General features: G+C 40.8%; 1 protein-coding gene across 3 annotated transcripts in view; it reads left to right on the forward strand.

Moving 5' to 3' along the window:
• Nucleotides 1-12,285: 12,285 nt before the first annotated feature.
• WFS1 (wolframin ER transmembrane glycoprotein) overlaps nucleotides 12,286-17,255 on the forward strand; it is a 32,473-nt gene continuing 27,503 nt past the window's right edge. The window contains exons 1-2 of one of the 3 annotated variants that reach the window (XM_041402705.1): nucleotides 12,286-12,421; nucleotides 14,275-14,466. In XM_041402705.1, coding sequence (XP_041258639.1) covers nucleotides 14,280-14,466 — 187 coding nt within the window. In that variant the 5' untranslated portion in view covers nucleotides 12,286-12,421; nucleotides 14,275-14,279. Of the gene's footprint in view, nucleotides 12,745-14,274; nucleotides 14,467-17,255 lie in introns of all 3 variants that reach the window. The other 2 variants (XM_041402707.1, XM_041402706.1) reach the window with 2 other exon arrangements.

A 17,255-nucleotide genomic window follows, 5' to 3' on the forward strand; every position in this document is an offset into this window, starting at 1 on the left:
GCAGTTGGAATTGAATACTTATCAATGTTCTGAAGCTCCTCAAAAATTATTTGAGTGATTCACAAAGTGTGAATCACTGAATTATCTGAATAATAAAGACATGTTGATAAAAATCTCAAAGTTGAACAAAATGTTGATACATTATTTGAACTATCTTGTTCTCTGAAGCATTATTCCTAATACCTGGATATCCCTTACAGCAGTTTGTATTGCCTCCTCTTAAAGAAACCCTCTGATGACGGTTGCACAGATGGCCCGCTACAGTATTCTTGTAAAGTTCTAATGTCTAATCTAAATCTCATATGATGCAAGTTATTACTTCCTGTTCTAACCCCTTTGAGTACTAAAAACCATCCTCTTTGCAAAACATTTTGCATATTTTGAAGTATCTTCTTTGCCAAGGCCAAAAGACCAATTTTCCCACATTTTTTCCCTAAATTCCATCTAGGTTTCTGACTCACTGCTCTCCACTAGACTTTATCCATGTGATTTACCTCTTTCCAAAGTTTGGACCTGGATTTTGAAGTGTGGCAGCTGTGGCCTTACAATCCCGGGTAGTGAAGGGATTACCTCCTGTATGCCTTGCGTGCCACAATGGCACTTGCTTTTATCTGAAATAGAATGACATTTCTGATTTATCATTTTTTAATCTACTGTAATCCCTTGTGTACTAGTACACAGCCAGTTATTCTTCATCCTTCTTTGGCTTCTTGATCCATCCTGTTATTGAGCTATACTGGATCATAGATTAGCTCTATAAAATGTAACATACTGTGTAAAATTCTTGAGTGGTTTGGGGTTTTTTTCTCCCGATTTATTTGAATCATTGTAATGATAAAATAAGTGAACTGTAACAGATTGTCTTTGAATATCAGGAATCATTTTATTTAATCTTTCCTGGATCAATTACAGTAAAGTGGCTCCTGAAGTAGTATAGGGATACAGGTAGTAGAGAAATGGGTTTGAATGTCCTCCAGTACTGGTTTTGTAATCATAGAGTGATTTTTTTCAATAGTTTCCTTTGCTGTTAACAAAGTCAGCAGGAGACTGACTGAAGTCAATTGTCAGCAGTGAGATGTGGGAAATGTCATAACTTGTTTGTTTTAAGCTGTTGATAAATTCTAATTCCATTTAGAAAACTAGGTTATCTCCTTCAGTGAAATGCACCTATGAATTCTGAATTCAATACAGAATACAATGGTATCTGGTGATTAATATGTTGGGGAAAACAGAGAAATGCAAACAGAGAACAGCAGATCTTGTCATATGTTGAAAATATGCTGGTATTCCTTTTTATGAAAGCCAGAATTACATTATTTATTTGTTCATCAGGAGCAGTATTTGTAGGAAGAGAATCTCAGAAGCATATCTCTTGTTGTAGCTGTGACTGATGGAAATGCATTATAAATGCATTTATCACTGGAGAGGAACAAATTGTCCATACCAAAAGCCAGATACTGTTCTGCATAGCTGCTTGGTTTGGGGGTTTTGGTGGCTTTTTCTGTGGAGGAAGGAGGAGATAGGAAAAAATATTACTGTATCCTTTAATGTAAAATTCTGTATTCTTAACTGTGAACAATCTAAACGGGGACAGATGTAAGTATAACTAAGCTTAACTAAGAACATGAGGTTAATTTTTAGATGGATTTTTGCTGATATTTAATATATTACAAATTTTTTGTTGTTTCATAAGACCTGAAATAAACATCTATGCATAAACATCTGTTTATATGTCCACAAGCTTCGATGGCCTTTTCTTCAAGCATATCATTTTGCCTAAAGAGCGATAGTAACTTTTGCTATATTTTTGCCTTATTTAACAATTTGTGAAGTCCTTCAGAAGGGCAGTTAAGTAGCTCTTGCAGATAGAGAGCTACAGACAAGGGCAGATGTGTGGCCTGAGTCAAGGCAGCAATCTGAGGCTCCTTATGGGAAGGACTCATGTTGGAGATGTTCATGGAGGACTGTCTCCTGCATTGGAGCAGGGGAAGAGCGTGAGGAGCTCTCCTTCTGAGGAGGAAGGAGCAGCAGAGATAACCTGAGATAAACTAACTGCAGTCCCCTGACCCCCATCCCCCTGTGCTGCTGTGGGGAGGATGTTGAGAAGATGTCAGTGAAGTTGAGCCCAAGAAGAGTTGTTTGGTTTTTTTCATTGTCCCTCTCTCATTTTATAGGTAACAAATTAAATTCCCCAAGTTGAGTCTGTTGTGCCCATAAGAGTGACTGGTGAGTGATTTCTCCCTGCCCTTATCTGGACCCATGAGCCTTTCCTTTTTTCTCTCCTGCCCAGCTCAGTGCAGTGATGGAGTGACTGTAGCCAGCACCTGGCATTTAGCCAGGGTTAACTCACCACACTGAGTTTGTTAATCTGCATTATACATTAACTGTTTCAAAATTAAAAAGAAAATTTTCTCCAGAAAGTATGTAAAACTTCAGGCCAAAGTTGCATCAGTCTGCTACTCATCATATTAAGGCCTGCTTGGGTCCAGGAATGATGTACAGACATATTTCTGCATGCATGCCTGTGCTGGAAGAAGGGCTGGTAAAATTAAGGGTGATGTAATACATAAAGCAGAAAAATATAATTTATCATTAAGAAATAAGAGGAAAAGAGATTTTTGCAAGGCATTAGGATGAACGGGGTGAGAAACAGATGCCAGAAACTATCAAAGAAAAGTAGGGGGCAAATCAGTGCATCTTCATGCAGGTTTTGCTACTGGCACTTCACCACTAGTGGCAGTCGACTAAGGCTGTATGTGTGCAGGGCTTTTCTCCTTCAAAAACAGGATAGGAGTAGAAATACAGGATAGGAATATAGCAGCTGTACAGCACTTATAGAAAAGGGCTGTACACACAGCACACACACTGGGATTAAGTCTAAAAAGAGTATTTCTTTTGTAGCTGAAGACATGAATTTGATCAGTCTAAATACGAACTATAATTATGAAACTTCTTTGAGATTTAAGCTCCCACTAGTAAATTAGCATTTCACACTGTCTGGTCTCTCCAGTTTCATCAAAAGACAAAATTATTTCAGTTTCTTAGGAACCAGGTGGAATATATTACTTGTATTTACCTTGAAATAGCTGTTAAGAACACAACAGTGACTATTGCTGAGCACGCTGCTGTCTGTTCCCAGGCTTTTAGTAAATACTCATACCTTGAGAGTTCAGAAAAATAATTTTCTATCACCTTATTAGAAATCACGATTTTCCCCATCTAATTAGTACACAACAGACGTTTCTACCATCTAAAATAATTGCAAAAGCTTTAAAGAATGAAGAGGTTTTATTGCCACCTGGTGGTGGGAGTCTTGTGTGTGACACGTACTAATTGCAGACAAGATTGGGAAGATGTTGAAATACCTCAAGCTGACCAACACCATCCTGCAAGAATACAGTCTAACTACATCTGGCATCATGAGAATAATTAGATTATTAAATTTGCTAAGAAAAAACATTATTAAAAATCATTATTAAAGAACTGCAATCTGTCCCTACACTCCTTTTAATGTCAGGTAAAGGCACTGTTAAATTACTAAAATCCAGTTCTTTTGATGTTAATCAACACAACTGGAGTACTAGCATGTATAAATAAAATCTGAACAAGCTTTTAAATGTGAAATATAGTAGAAAAATATCATTTTCTTATTATATATGAAATATGGCAGAAAATTGTATTTAAAAGTTTTTGGGAAGATAGCCTAATGGATGAAGAACAGAGGTTTAAATATGCATTTTAAATTGACTGAACCCTTTTTCTTTATTATTTTATGTAACTGACAATGAATAATGTGAACTTTGCAGGTAATAATTCTGAAATTCTCCATTTAAGAATTCCTTGATGCAACAGAAGAAGGGGATGCCATCCAGAGGTACCTAGGCAAGCTTGAGAAGTGGGTCCAATAGAATATCATAAATTCAACAATCCAAGTGCAAGGTATTGCACTGGGGTGAGGGTAATCCCTGTCATGAGTCAAGACTGGGAGAAGAATTAATTGAAGGAAGCCTGTCAGAGAAGGACTTGGGGATTGTGGTGAACCAGAACCTGGACACGCCACAGCAGTGCACATTTGCAGCCCAGAAGGCCAAGCCTGGCCTGGGCTGTGTCAAAAGAGGCACCGCCAGCAGCTGAGGGAGCTGATTTCTCCCCTCTCCACTCTGCCCTTGAGAGACCCCACCTGGAGTGTCATGTCCAGCTCTGCAGCCCCCAAAATGAGAAGGGTGTGGACCTGTTAGAGCAGTCCAGAGCAAGCCACAAAGCACCTCTAGTGCAGACAGGCTGAGAATTGGGGCTGTTCTGCCTGGAGAAGGCTCTGGGTAGACCTTGCACCACATTCTAGTATCCAAAGGGAGCTTAAAAAAACATGGAGAGAAACTCTTTATACAGCCCAATAGTGACAGGACAAGGGGGAACAGTTTTAAACTGGAAGAGGACAGGTGGATATTCGGCAGAAATTCTTTACTCAGAGGTTGGGGAGGCACTAGAAGAGGTTGCCTGTCCAGCCTGGCCTTAAACACTTCCAGGGATGGGGCTCTGGGCAATCTGATCTAGTGGGTGGCACCCCTGCCCATTGCAGGAGCATTGGAACTAGATGATCTGTAATGTCCTTCTGAGACATTAAAGGCATTCTAGTGTGCAAATAGAATTCACCTTACCTGAATGTTGAATATCAGGAAATGGTTACCAGAGCAAGTCCTGCTTTCTGATTAAATGCCCAAAGCCATAATATGACAGAATTTGATCTGACTAATAGCATATATTTCCTGTCAGAAATTAAATTTTCAATGTGACAGTTTTGCACCTTTTTGAAACCTTAATTACATTCTGCACAATCTCTAGTACAGAATTCTTTTATATTAAACATGCCTAAAACTGAAATGTAGCGAAGCAATTTTCAGACAGCAATTCATATGTGATGTTTTGTGGTTGGAGAACAACATGTCCACATTTGCTGCTATGTACCAGGTGTAATCCTAGGAGGGACAGAAAGTAGTTTATAGGAAAAAAAAATTCCAGGGTCTTTTGCACAGTATTGACTGTTTATATTTCAAGCCATGTGAACTTCTCTGAAAAAGGAATGGTCATCTCTGTTTGTCCAAAGTAAATCCAAGATTACTTCCTTCTGAAATGTGTGAATAGGCTTACAGCTTTAATTCTTAATAGTCAAGGAGTGAATTAGCTAATTCTAAATTCTCTCTAACTACCAAATTGCAATTTAGCACTGCCAAACACTTTAATATGTAACATTTCCTACTAAACTACTTCCTATAATTATATCCTCCACTTTTTTTCTCCTGCAATTTTGGAGAAACCAAACAAAAAAAATCTTTGCTTTAGAGCTTTTTTCCTGCCCTTATTTTATGTAAATTGTTCTGCAGAAGAGAGGAGAGAAATGGTCTCTTCAATGTACTTGGCTGAAAAAAATATATGTAATATATTCATGTAAATGCTTAACTACCGAAGTTAATTCGTAGCTATAGTGTGGGCAGGGTTTGAAGAATCTGTACATTTTACAGCAGTTCTTACAGAAATTGTTGCATCACTGCCTTCTGATTTGTATCTTTCAGAAAAAGTCCAGTGCGAGGTTTCAGAAAGTATGAGCAATCTCTTGCACTTGGGAATGCTGAAAATTACCTGAACCTGTTACCAAATGTATCAAACCATTCATGGAGTTTTTGATAAAGAAAAATCTGATCAAAATGGCACAGGAATGAAGAAATCTTTAAATTCTTTATTTGGTATGGCTGAAGGAATGTTCATGTTTTGCATGCTTAATGCAGTGTGTCCCACAGTCAAACAGATGGCACACGCGTGTCCCCTCATCCTGGTAACAGCATGAACACATCTGAAGTTCTTTGTGCACTGCCTTGGATCCACTGCATTGCCTCATCCACTCACACTAGAGGTCACTGTGAGCAAAGATTAAGCTTGAAAAGGCAAGAACACTGATGGATCAATTTACAGGCTGAAATTTGTGGCATACCTTCCAATTTGAAAGGTTGACCCAAACCCATCCATGTTAAATATGTTATTTGAGAGGGGCCATGGTACTTAATGTTACCTCATTTACTGACCAACTACTAACAAACTGTTGAAGCTATTTCTGTGAAGAAATCCTTAGTGCTTGAATATGTCCAGTTCAATTTTAGACCAAATTTAATCTCTGGCAACACCAAACTGATTAATGATAAGAGTTCCAGACTTTGTTGATACTTGTTGCTGTTTTTTCACCTATAAAATTTAAGGTGCTATTCTTTCCCATAGGAAAACTGCCCTGCTTTCTCTAGACTGTAGCAGAACAGTGCAACTTTGATTCAGGTGGTGCTTCCAGAGTTCAGCAAGCTAATTTGTATTGTGCATTAGGAATTAAATCAGTAGTTGTCTCAGAGTGAATAGAACAAATCTAGAACATTCAAGAAACTGGAAGAGGAGCAGGCTCCCCCTTACCTGTTCCAGGGAATGCATCCAACCCAGGGCTTACCTCCTAACAGCTGCTGTGTCAGACCTTCACTGTCTCACCTGCACATGATTGTACCTGTGCCTAGTTTTAAAAACATTTCCTCTTTCACAGTGCCTGCCCATGATTAGGAAAGATGTCTGAGAAGTAAGGGCAAAACTGAACATCTGGTGCCACCTAAGTCACCTATGGCTTCCTTTGGTGTAGGTATTCTTTTGAAAAGGAAAATGTCAACCTTTTCCTCCTGGCTGAGAGCTAATGGGAGAATGAAGGTGATGCTTTTCTATAAAGCAGTGATAATGAACAATACTTTTGTGCTGCCACCCAGAGTATTTGGCACAAGGACAGTGGAATAAAGAGAGATTAAAAGAGCAGTGGACAGGGAATGATGCTCACATTACCCTACGTACTTTAGTGCATGAAAACAGTACTTATGTGGAAGCTACTCCAACCCTGAGGTAACAAAGGGAAATTTAATATGCAGATCTGGGAAGAAGAGTCTTCATCATCATCTTCACAAAATTCTTCAATTCCTATTTTTATCTACTTTTTGTGCCCACTTCTTGTGTTTTTCCTTCAATTTCCTCCCACCCTTTTATTAATTCTTTCAACTGAATGTCCATCCAAATTGCACTAACATCTTAATTGTTCCTGTCAGACTGTTGATTCTCTGGATTCCCTTTTCTGTGCTTAAAGTATTGTGCTCTTTCAGACAGAAAATACCTGCCACTTTAAATTATACACTGCTTTAAAAATATAAAAAGAAATCTGATTTTGTGATCCTTAGTCTAAGGAAACAATATTATCCAGATACTCATGAGGGATGCTGCAGCTTTTATTGCACTAATATTATGGTGATGTAATGCTTCCATCAATTAAATTATACTGTTAAAATTGGTACACAGAGTAAACAACTAAACCTATTATTTTGAAATAACAGCTCTTGTCTTAATTGGTAAGACGTGGCAAGAAAAGAAGTCATTATTTTTGAGACAGGTTTTAGGACAGTTTGCTTAGCATCACTCAGACATTTTCATTTTTATAATGGACTTCCTTTCATAACTACTGAAGATGTACATGGTATTTTTCTATTATTAATTTTTCACCTCTTCTTACTGTTACAAGAACACTGCTGACAAGGTTTTTGCTAGGATTAATATACTCCAAAACCATCAAGAGTAACTATGCCAAATCTGTTTCTGAGTATACCATGGGCTAAAGAAATTCATTTTCAGAGGTGTTGTGAAAAACATATGGAGCTGAAGGCTATTCATTGGAATGAATCACACTCTATGCAGGTCTGTTTTCTTGGATGGTCACTGCTTTCTCTCTTCCTTTTAGGAAGTGTGGTTAGTTTTCCCTCTGGATTGATATGAAACTACTTGTATGCCAGCAATGCTATAAGCATGGTCTCATTTCTGTAATATAGGCAAATCAGTTTGAGTTGAGTGACTTAATAATAAAATGTATTTAAATGTTGCTTAGCATAGTCTTTTGCAGCTACAAATTAATTTCCTAGAAGACAGACTTTTCTTAAGCATTTCAATACCAAACACATGCCTAAGTATAGAAATACAAACTTCACAACAAAATGTGAAAATATCAGTTTATATTACATGCAGTTTAACAGAAGCAACATAAGAGTTGCTCAGATTATTAGATATCCCAAGTATATTTCTAGAACTCAGTAATGATTATATGGAAAAGCTGTTAATTTCAGCCTGTATCTCAGTAGTGGACCTCAGGTGTTCAGACAGCCATTTCCATTACATTTCCTCATCTCAAGTAAAAAATGTTTACAGAAATCAGCTTAAGTCCAACATCACTCTGTAAACTTTCAAAATACTTATAAAAGGATTATTGATTCTTTAGCACAGAAGGTATAGCTTTTTTTTTTATTTTGTTCTTGTTGCAACAAGTTTTTTTCATCTGGGCTGACAGCAACTTCATGCAGTTAAACAAGTGTGTAGTTGTGTAGTTCTGGACTCCCTCATCAAGGAGCATGGAGGCACTGGAGTCAGTCCAACAAAGGCCACTAAGATGATGAATGCACTGGAGCATCTCCCCGATGAGGAAAAGTCAAATGAGCTGGGCCTGTTGTCAGAGACTGAAATGTTATGGTTAATGGCTGTAACATTATGAAGGAGCTTTGCCCATTATGGGAACATTGTATAAAGAAGCTGTGACCATCAAAGCACACCCCACTGTGATTATGCCTCTGAATGCAACCTTGGACTGTGGGTTAAGCCACCTAAGGGAACCTGAGATAAGGTGACAGTATTGCTCAATCATCTCAGGTCTAGGGAAATGCAAACAAGGCTGAGGGAGAAGAACACAAGATAACCAAACCCAACAGCTGTCCTGAAAATCATCCCTGGCTGGGTTCAGGTTGGGGAGGCTGTAGCCCACGGGCTCATCTGCTGAGGCCAGGTTTGTTCAGACTGTCCCCAACCAAGGGGGGAGCAGAGTTTTGGGTGCGTGGCCTAACCTCTGGTCAGAGATACTGAACACCCATCCTCCCTCACACAAACTGGCTCAGCTGTAAAACCCCCACCCCGGGAAGGCCACATCCACGGCACATTCATGTGAAGGACAGCTGAGGGGTGTGATAATCCATCAAAGACCCCCAAAGTGCTCCCCAGACTGGTTCCTGAGGCCTTGCATGTGATGCAAAGGGATGCAACAGATCCAGTCTGTTGTGAGACTGTGTCAAAATTGCCCCCCACCCGTCAGGGGAGATACCTGAGCATTCCCACCTGGCACAAATGTGTATCAATCCATTGAACCCTGTGTTTTCGGGGGACCCTCACCACCAAGAAAACCAGGACAGGATCAACAGGACACTACTGAGATCCACAGAGTGGTTGTATTTTCTATTTAATCTGAATCTGTCATTATCTTTTTCTTCCCTCCCATCTTTTTTCTCCTTTCTTTCTTTTCTTTCCTTTCTTTCTCTTTCTTTCTCTTTCTTTCTTTCTTTCTTTCTTTCTTTCTTTCTTTCTTTCTTTCTTTCTTTCTTTCTTTCTTTCTTTCTTTCTTTTCTTTCTTTTTCTTTTCTTTTCTTTTCTTTTTCTCTTTCTTTCTTTCTTTCTTTCTTTCTTTCTTTCTTTCTTTCTTTCTTTTCTTTCTTTTTCTTTTCTTTTCTTTTCTTTTTCTTCTCTTTTCTCTCTCTCATTTACTGTTAAATAAAATCCATACTACTGACTCTGGCATCTGGTCACATTTGCACCTTAATTCAGGCAGAGGCATCTCATTCTAAAAATTTTAAGAACCTGATCATAATCCTCTTCAGCCTGAGAAGAGATAGCTCAGAGGGATTTATCAATGTACATGAAGACCTGAAAGGAAAATGCAAACAGGATGGAGCCAGGGTCTTTCCAGTGATGTCCAGTTGGTTACAAGACCAGAGGCAGTGCACACAAACTGGAACACAGGAGGTTCCCTCTGAACTTCAGGAAGTGCTTTTTTTACTGGGAGGGCGACCGAGCACTGGCACAGGCTGCCCAAGGTGATGGAGTCTCCATCCTTAGAGATCCTCCTGAAGTCATCTGGACATAGTCCTGGGCAACCAGCCCTAGGTGGCCCTGCATGAGCAGGAGGGAAGAGCAGCTGACGTCAGGATGTCCTTTCCAACCACAACCATACTGATGCCATGAGTCAGAACTGAAATTGAAATTTAAACAGGGGCTGTGCCATGTTATTATAGGGACTTCCATGTTTATCCTCTGTACCTGTAGTAACTACTGTAACAATTTGCAACTGTGATAATGCCAGATGGGAACTCATCATTTGTGATCAAGTAATGCCAAAGTGAAATCAGTGGAATTGATAATGGAAGCTGTCATCATGTCTGAGTTGGTTTACTCTCACTAGTGTTATCAGTATTCATATAACATATGTGAGAATATAAGGTGTGCATGACAATTCATTTACTGCACAGATTTAGTTGGCTTTAACGATGGACCTGATCAAATTCAGCAATGTGCATCTTCAGTGTAGGATGAGACAAAAGCAACCAAAGAATATTTTACATCAAGCCTTGCTGTTATGAGGGTTAGTAGCCAGTGTGGCAATTTTACTCTTGAACTGGAATTGCTTCTGCCATGTGTGACTCTGCGTGTGCTGGAAAGCAGCAGGGGAGGCTTTATTTTACACTTCCTTTATAGTTGCTTTTCCAGCTACCACCCTCATTTCCACCTGTTCCCTAAGTATGTTACATCTGTTAAGCACACCCACTAAATACCAAATCAATTGTATAAAATAATATCTTGAAGGAAATGTGAATAGCAGGGAGAGCAGATTGCAGAACTTTGTCATATCAGAGTTAAGTCATACTGTCAATCTAAGGTAACACATGGCTTGCATATTCCTGATGAAACCACATTACACTCAGACTACAAGAGATTGTCTTAAATGTGGGGGTTTTTTTCAAATTTAAGTTTATTTTGAAGTAAACAGAAGCTTTGTCATGTTTATTTAAACTTGTTTTGTGTAAAAAAAAAAAAAAAAAATTTGAAGTAAACAGAAGCTTTGCCATGTTTATTTAAACTTGTTTTGTGTTAAAAAAAAAAAAAGTCTTATGCCTTCCAAGACAAGGAAATAATGACACTGGGGACCACATTCTTATGTGGGAATTAAAAGGAACTCAGCAGGTAGTGAACAAAAGGATTTAACTGACATTTTTAAAAATGAAAGCTCTCCATGATCTCCTGCAAACTTGGAACTTGTGAAAATCAACAAAGTAACCTATATGAATGACTGAAATTTAAACTTCATCTTTCTACTCCATTCTACTTTGTAGTTTTTATTCATTGGGGTTTTAATTATAAGCTATTCAAAGTACCATATAGGGATCTTGATTTATTTAAAGAGCTCAAAAATAAAAATTATTTCTAAAATGTACTAAGTTCACCATCGTAACAACAGCAACAGTTACATTTAAGTTTACAGTTCACTTCCTGCCCAGCAGCCTTCCACACATGCGGCAGAAATGCTAGTAGATGTAGTAGAAGTAACTTAGAGGACATTTAAAAAAAAAATCAGCTACTGGGATACCGCCCTTTTTCCCCATTCCCTTCGCTCCTGTACCGAGAAACCCCGCGCTAGGAGGCGGAAGGTCCGGTGCAGCACCGGGGCTGGCTCACACCGACCCTGCAGCCGCTGCACCCTCACCGGGGGCTGGCTCACACCGACCCTGCCGCCGCTGCACCCTCGCCGGGGGCTGGCTCACACCGACCCTGCAGCCGCTGCAGCCTCACAGGGGGCTGGCTCACACCGACCCTGCCGCCGCTCCCCCGCTGGAGCGGAGCTGCAGCCTCACCGGGGGCTGGCTCACACCGACCCTGCAGCCGCTGCAGCCTCACCGGGGGCTGGCTCACACCGACCCTGCAGCCGCTGCACCGCTGGAGCGGAGCTGCAGCCTCACCGGGGGCTGGCTCACACCGACCACTGCAGCCACTGCAGCCGCTGCAGCCTCACAGGGGGCTGGCTCACACCGACCCTGCAGCCGCTGCACCGCTGGAACGGAGCTGCGGCCCCACCGGCCTCCGCCATTTTGCAGCGGCCCAAGCCCGCCCCCGTCCTGACACCCCTCGGTCCCACGGGTGGGCGGCCATCCCCCGCCCGCAGTCACTGCGCGGGGCGCGGCCGCACACACCAGTACCCCCCCGGCACCGCTGACTCTGCCACCGCCTGCCCCTCCGCCCCGCCGGCCGACAGCGACCGCTATCGCCTCCGCCTCCTGCCGCTGGCCCCGCCCGGTCTCGGCGGAGCCCTCCCCGAGGGCCGAGGGCGGAGAACGGCAGCGGAGAGGGGAGGGGGCCGCGGCCGATGGGCGGGGCAGCGCCGCCCCCCAGGGCTGCGGGCTGCCGGCGGAGCCCCAGTCGGTGTCCGGCCGCCTCTGGAGCTGCGGGAGCTTCGCCATCGGGGGTGCGTGGTGCTGACTTCGCCCGGCCGGGCTCGGTGAGCGTCCAGGGGCGGGACCCCGCGCAGGACGGCCCGAGCTGCCGGCCCGCTCCCGCCCCCCGCTGGGGCTCCCTGGCCTTCCGGAGAGGCAGGGCCGCCCGGGCACTCTCGCACCTCGCGGGGAACGAGGCCGAGCGAACTCCGGTGCTCCCGACTGGGAGCGGCTGGCGGCGGCGGGCGCGGAGTCACCGCCGGCAGCGCGGAGTCACCGCCCGCTGGCTTGTGAACAGCCCGGAGGAAAAGTTGGTGGTGCCCTTTGTAGGACAAGCGCAGAGTGACTTTTGGGACGGGAATGTTTTTGCGAGCTGGCCGATAGCGAGGTGAGCTCCTGCTCACGGCTGTGCCGGAGAGGCCGTGCCGGTGCTGCCCGTTCTGGAAGGAGCCGGACCTGTCCGAGCCGCGCATCCCCCGCGGGGCGCCTCGGGCGCGGCCTGGCCGCGCTCGCCGTCCCTCTCACAAAGCGCTAAGGTCAAGTTAAAACTGGAGGCACAGTAACTTTTTGTGGTTGTATAATGGTTAAAAATACTCATGCTGGTTTACCGGGAAGGTATTTTAATCTCTGTGTTTTCCGAGGGCTGTTTGAAGGTTGAACTGAACTATGTTGGTTTATTTATAACTTGATGTAGAAACATAATACAGAAACGCATTTAGTTGTATTAGTAAAATATTTTCTGGTTTGGGGCAGCTTAATTTTTGCAGCCAAATTGTCAAATCACAAGTATGATGTTTAGCAGTGAGACATTGCTAGTACTGTTAGCACCCTGTCGTGATTTTGGTGTCCTTTGATTGGAAAAAGTTGTTTAAGTGGTGTCTGTGGTTTTGGCTATACTGCTTTTATCTTTACAAGAACATCTTCAGGTTGGTATTCTGAATTAATTCTGTGTTTATACAGAATTTTAAAATATTGTTTATTGCTGGATGTATTCTAAAATGCTCCTTGCAAATCGCTTAACTTCAGGGAAGTTGTTCTTAAGCAGCAAGAGTTGCCATGTGTTATGCTGTGGCAGTATATGCATACATTGCTACTTTTGTCTTGTGAAAGCCAAACTTTCAGTAGGCATTTTTATGCAAGTTTGCTTATTTAGGGAACTTTTTACTGTAGAGCAGAGATCCCTCTTGTTTTTGAGAGGACTTATAGTTAAAAGGCCCTCTCATATAAGGCCTTTGCCTCCCTGCCATGTATGAATTGTTTTGGTTTTTTTTAAGTTGGACATAAATGTATTTAAAGTAAGCTAATTTTGAAACATGGACATTTAAGTTGATAATATCTAAAAACAGCATCCTTGGTGGTGTTCCTCCTCTGATTTCCCATGCAGAGTTTACATCTCCTCCTGCTTTGCCTTCTTATCATTATTCTCTGTCTCCTGATTAGGTGATGACAGTTAACCAGGCCTTGGACACAAGTTTTTCTATTCTTGTCTATATAAAATGTCCATAAAAAGTTTGGGGCTAGTCTTTATTTCTAGCATGTATAAGCAGAACATTAAATTCAAAGAAGAAATTTATATGCAGCATTTACAGGATTGATTATTAGTTTCAGCATTTGTTTACACTTGTAACCCAGTTGTTATTGTTAGTTAGGAAAAAAAGCAGTCACGTTTCTGGCTCAATGTTGTATATATGGTCAGACTCAGCTATAGCTGCTCATGCTGGGAATTACTGAAGAATGTATAGCTAAATCTTGAAGTTCCTATCAGCCTTCTTAATGTTTTCTAGGCTTTTTGTTTACTTAGTTATACAAATACATTCAAATTTCAGGTTTTTATTAATTGTAAATTAATGAAAAGTCATTCAGTTTTACATTGTAACCCTGCTTTCTGATAATTTATCATTATTTTCTTCTTTGGCAGCTAAAATGAATTCAGATCCTGATCCCACCTCAAGTCCCTCTCACCCCCAGCAGCATCTTGGAAGGTCCCAGCTAAATGCTGCTCCTGTGGGCCATAGTGGGAACAGTCAGAGACCTGGAACATCTTCAGCAGATTCTGCAGCTTCTTCTGTTCCTGGCTACTCCCGTAGCAGGGAGAAAACAGAAAAAAAGGGTAAGTATGAAAGAATTCTTATGCAAAATCAGTTTACACATAACAATCTCCCAATGTTTAATGTATATGTATTCAAGACTCTGTTTAAAGACACTGTAAAGTAGGAAAATAAATTTCTCCAATTTCTTTTAACCTGTTGTTTGTGGAAGACTCTTTTCTACTTCAGCTTCCTTTGTGCATATTTTCAAGGTTTCCTATCTAATTTTTCGTGTTTGTACAAAGCAATAGGAAATAACTTTATTTGAAAAATTGGCAGGGAGATTTAATTAAATTTAGCATAATAATGTTTCAATTTAATTTCTTTGTTTGGCTAGAACACACGCTATAACTATAGCTTTAATATGAATTCTAATGTGGATGCATAAGATACTACTGTAATGTAGACTGATGGAATAATGAACTGGTACATGAAGCCAAAATTTATATTAGCAGTAAGATAAGAATTTGGATTTACAGTCGTGATACACTGTGAAAGGCAGAATGATGGGGTTCTTTCCCCCCACTTGCTATGAAACCATTGAGTTTCAAAGATTGTGGAAACTGATAGGATGAGAGTAAGGTCTTGTGCGAAATGTAGAGCAAAAACCACCTGGCTCCTGTATTCACCTGCTGAGTTCCAGTTTTAATTCGGTTTCTAATCTTACACTGTGCAAGATGGTCTTGTGCTCAAGGTCTAGCTCTTCTCTTGCTCTTTAACTTCCTTTAAAATTCGACTTTTGACTGTGAAACTGCTTATGTACATGCCCTTATATTCACAAATATGAGTTTCTCTACTGAAGATAGTAAGGCTATTCAAGAGTTTAAAATTATTACATGTGTAACTATCTCTGTGGCACATACCAGATGCAACTGAGCTCTGCACATAGTTCAGGCCAATGTTATGGCTGTGTCAGCAAATCTATTGTTTGCATCTAATTTATAATTGACTCTTGGAACCTTCTGGGTTCCCTGTTCCCAATGAAGGAGAATTTTTTTTGGATACCTGAATTTTTATTATGCCTCAGTGTTCAGTACCAATTTTGTCATCTAGCCCACTTGTAAAAAAATTGAGAGATTATGGAGATTTGGCACTCTAACATTACCTATGTGGTTGCTAATTTAGAGTCAGTGCTAACAGATATGTTTTCTTTCTTCATTTCCAGTTTCTTAGTATGTTTGAACAAAGAAAGAATAGTAATTATAATAGGAATGTGGTATGAAGTTATCTTGGCCTTAGTTATACTGTGATTTGAAAAAGCAATACATAGGTTTCTGTTGTTGGTGCCTGCATTCATGCAAGGTTCTGGAATCAGTCGAGTGCTGTTTTGCACATGGGTTCTGTCAGATATTCTTTTCTAGCTAATTTGGAGATTTTCTTACTTTACACAAATGTTGGACTTTTAAAATCACTTTTAAGTTCTCTTTACAGTCCTGTTTATTTGCTAATGATCCCTACCTATGCAGCACTGTATTAGAGATGCTGCTTATTAAAGAGGGCTTTTGAGCATTGATGTATTTCTTCTTTTCAGTTGTGACTCATTCCTGATTGCTTTAAGTCTCTTCCCATTAAAATATTATGTGTGCCTGGTGCCACTGTCATTGCCCTTCCCATGCCTTTAATATACTCAAGTATTTAATGCAGCAGAATGAGCTACCATTGCCATAGTGTCTTGCTGGAATCTCTAACAACCAAGATTTTAGTGAATTTAGATAGAAAATATCTTCAATAATACATAATACAGTATATTCTTATATGACTTACGGTTTTAGGGTTATGCCATTTGTCATAGTGCTAACAGTTTCTAGAACTGAAAACTTTATGAACATAAAGAAAGGAAGTTCTGGTCATCAGAACTTAAAAATGGGCATTTTAGTAGGACTTTAGAAAGAACTCGAAATAAAAATACAAATTCAAAGATGTACCTATTAAAACAAATACAAAACAAACTGATATGTCAAACATAAAATTAGCACTTCAGAAATTTTTAAAAATACGAACTGACAGAGAAGGCTGAACACTGAAGAGTGTTCCTGGGAATCACTCGAGCCCTTACTGATAAGTAACATTTGAGTTTCTCACAAGTCTAGGAGAAGGGAAGGATTATGACTCTCAGCCAGGGCATGTTGTGGTTTGGTTGTATGAAAGGAAATATGCTCCAGACCAGATGTTCTGGAAAGGGCTGTTCTGACTTCCTTCTTGGAAGATTAAGAAGTTGGGTAATTTTCAATAGTCACTATGATCATGACTAACTCAGAGTGATGGAGAAGAGGACAGAAAAGATCAGCACACTAATATACAGAAAGTTGTCTCAAATCTTACTAAATATGTCGTAGAACACTCCTCTTTAATGACTTAAATATCTTGCTCAAATTTAAATTACTGTTACAAATTTAAGTTTGTATAATTTTTAATAAGTCGGCTATAATTTCTCTGTAAGAAGGAGAAACATACTCTGTATATCTCAATTATTTGGAAAGGCAGTTTCAGCTCAGGACTGTCTACCAGAGGCCCATATGCCCTTCCCCCACAGAAGGTCACTGGTATACTGGGCTGCAGTAGTTGAAACATTGCCCAACAGGTGGAAGGAGATCCTTCCCCTCCAGTCAGCACTGGAGTGCTTCATCCAGTTCTGGACTACTCAGTGCATGAGAGTCATGGAGAGAGTTCAGCAAAGAGCCACAGAGATAATGAATGAGCTGCAGCATGTCTCCTGTGGGAGACAGCTGAGAGAGCTGGGGCTATTCAGCCTGAGGGAGAGAAGTCTCGGGGGGATCTATCAATGTGCATAAATAGCTGAAGGTAAGGTGCA

The sequence above is a fragment of the Onychostruthus taczanowskii genome, unplaced genomic scaffold, assembly GCF_017590055.1.
Source record: "Onychostruthus taczanowskii isolate IOZ18803 unplaced genomic scaffold, ASM1759005v1 scaffold2, whole genome shotgun sequence".
NCBI classification, from domain to species: domain Eukaryota; kingdom Metazoa; phylum Chordata; class Aves; order Passeriformes; family Passeridae; genus Onychostruthus; species Onychostruthus taczanowskii.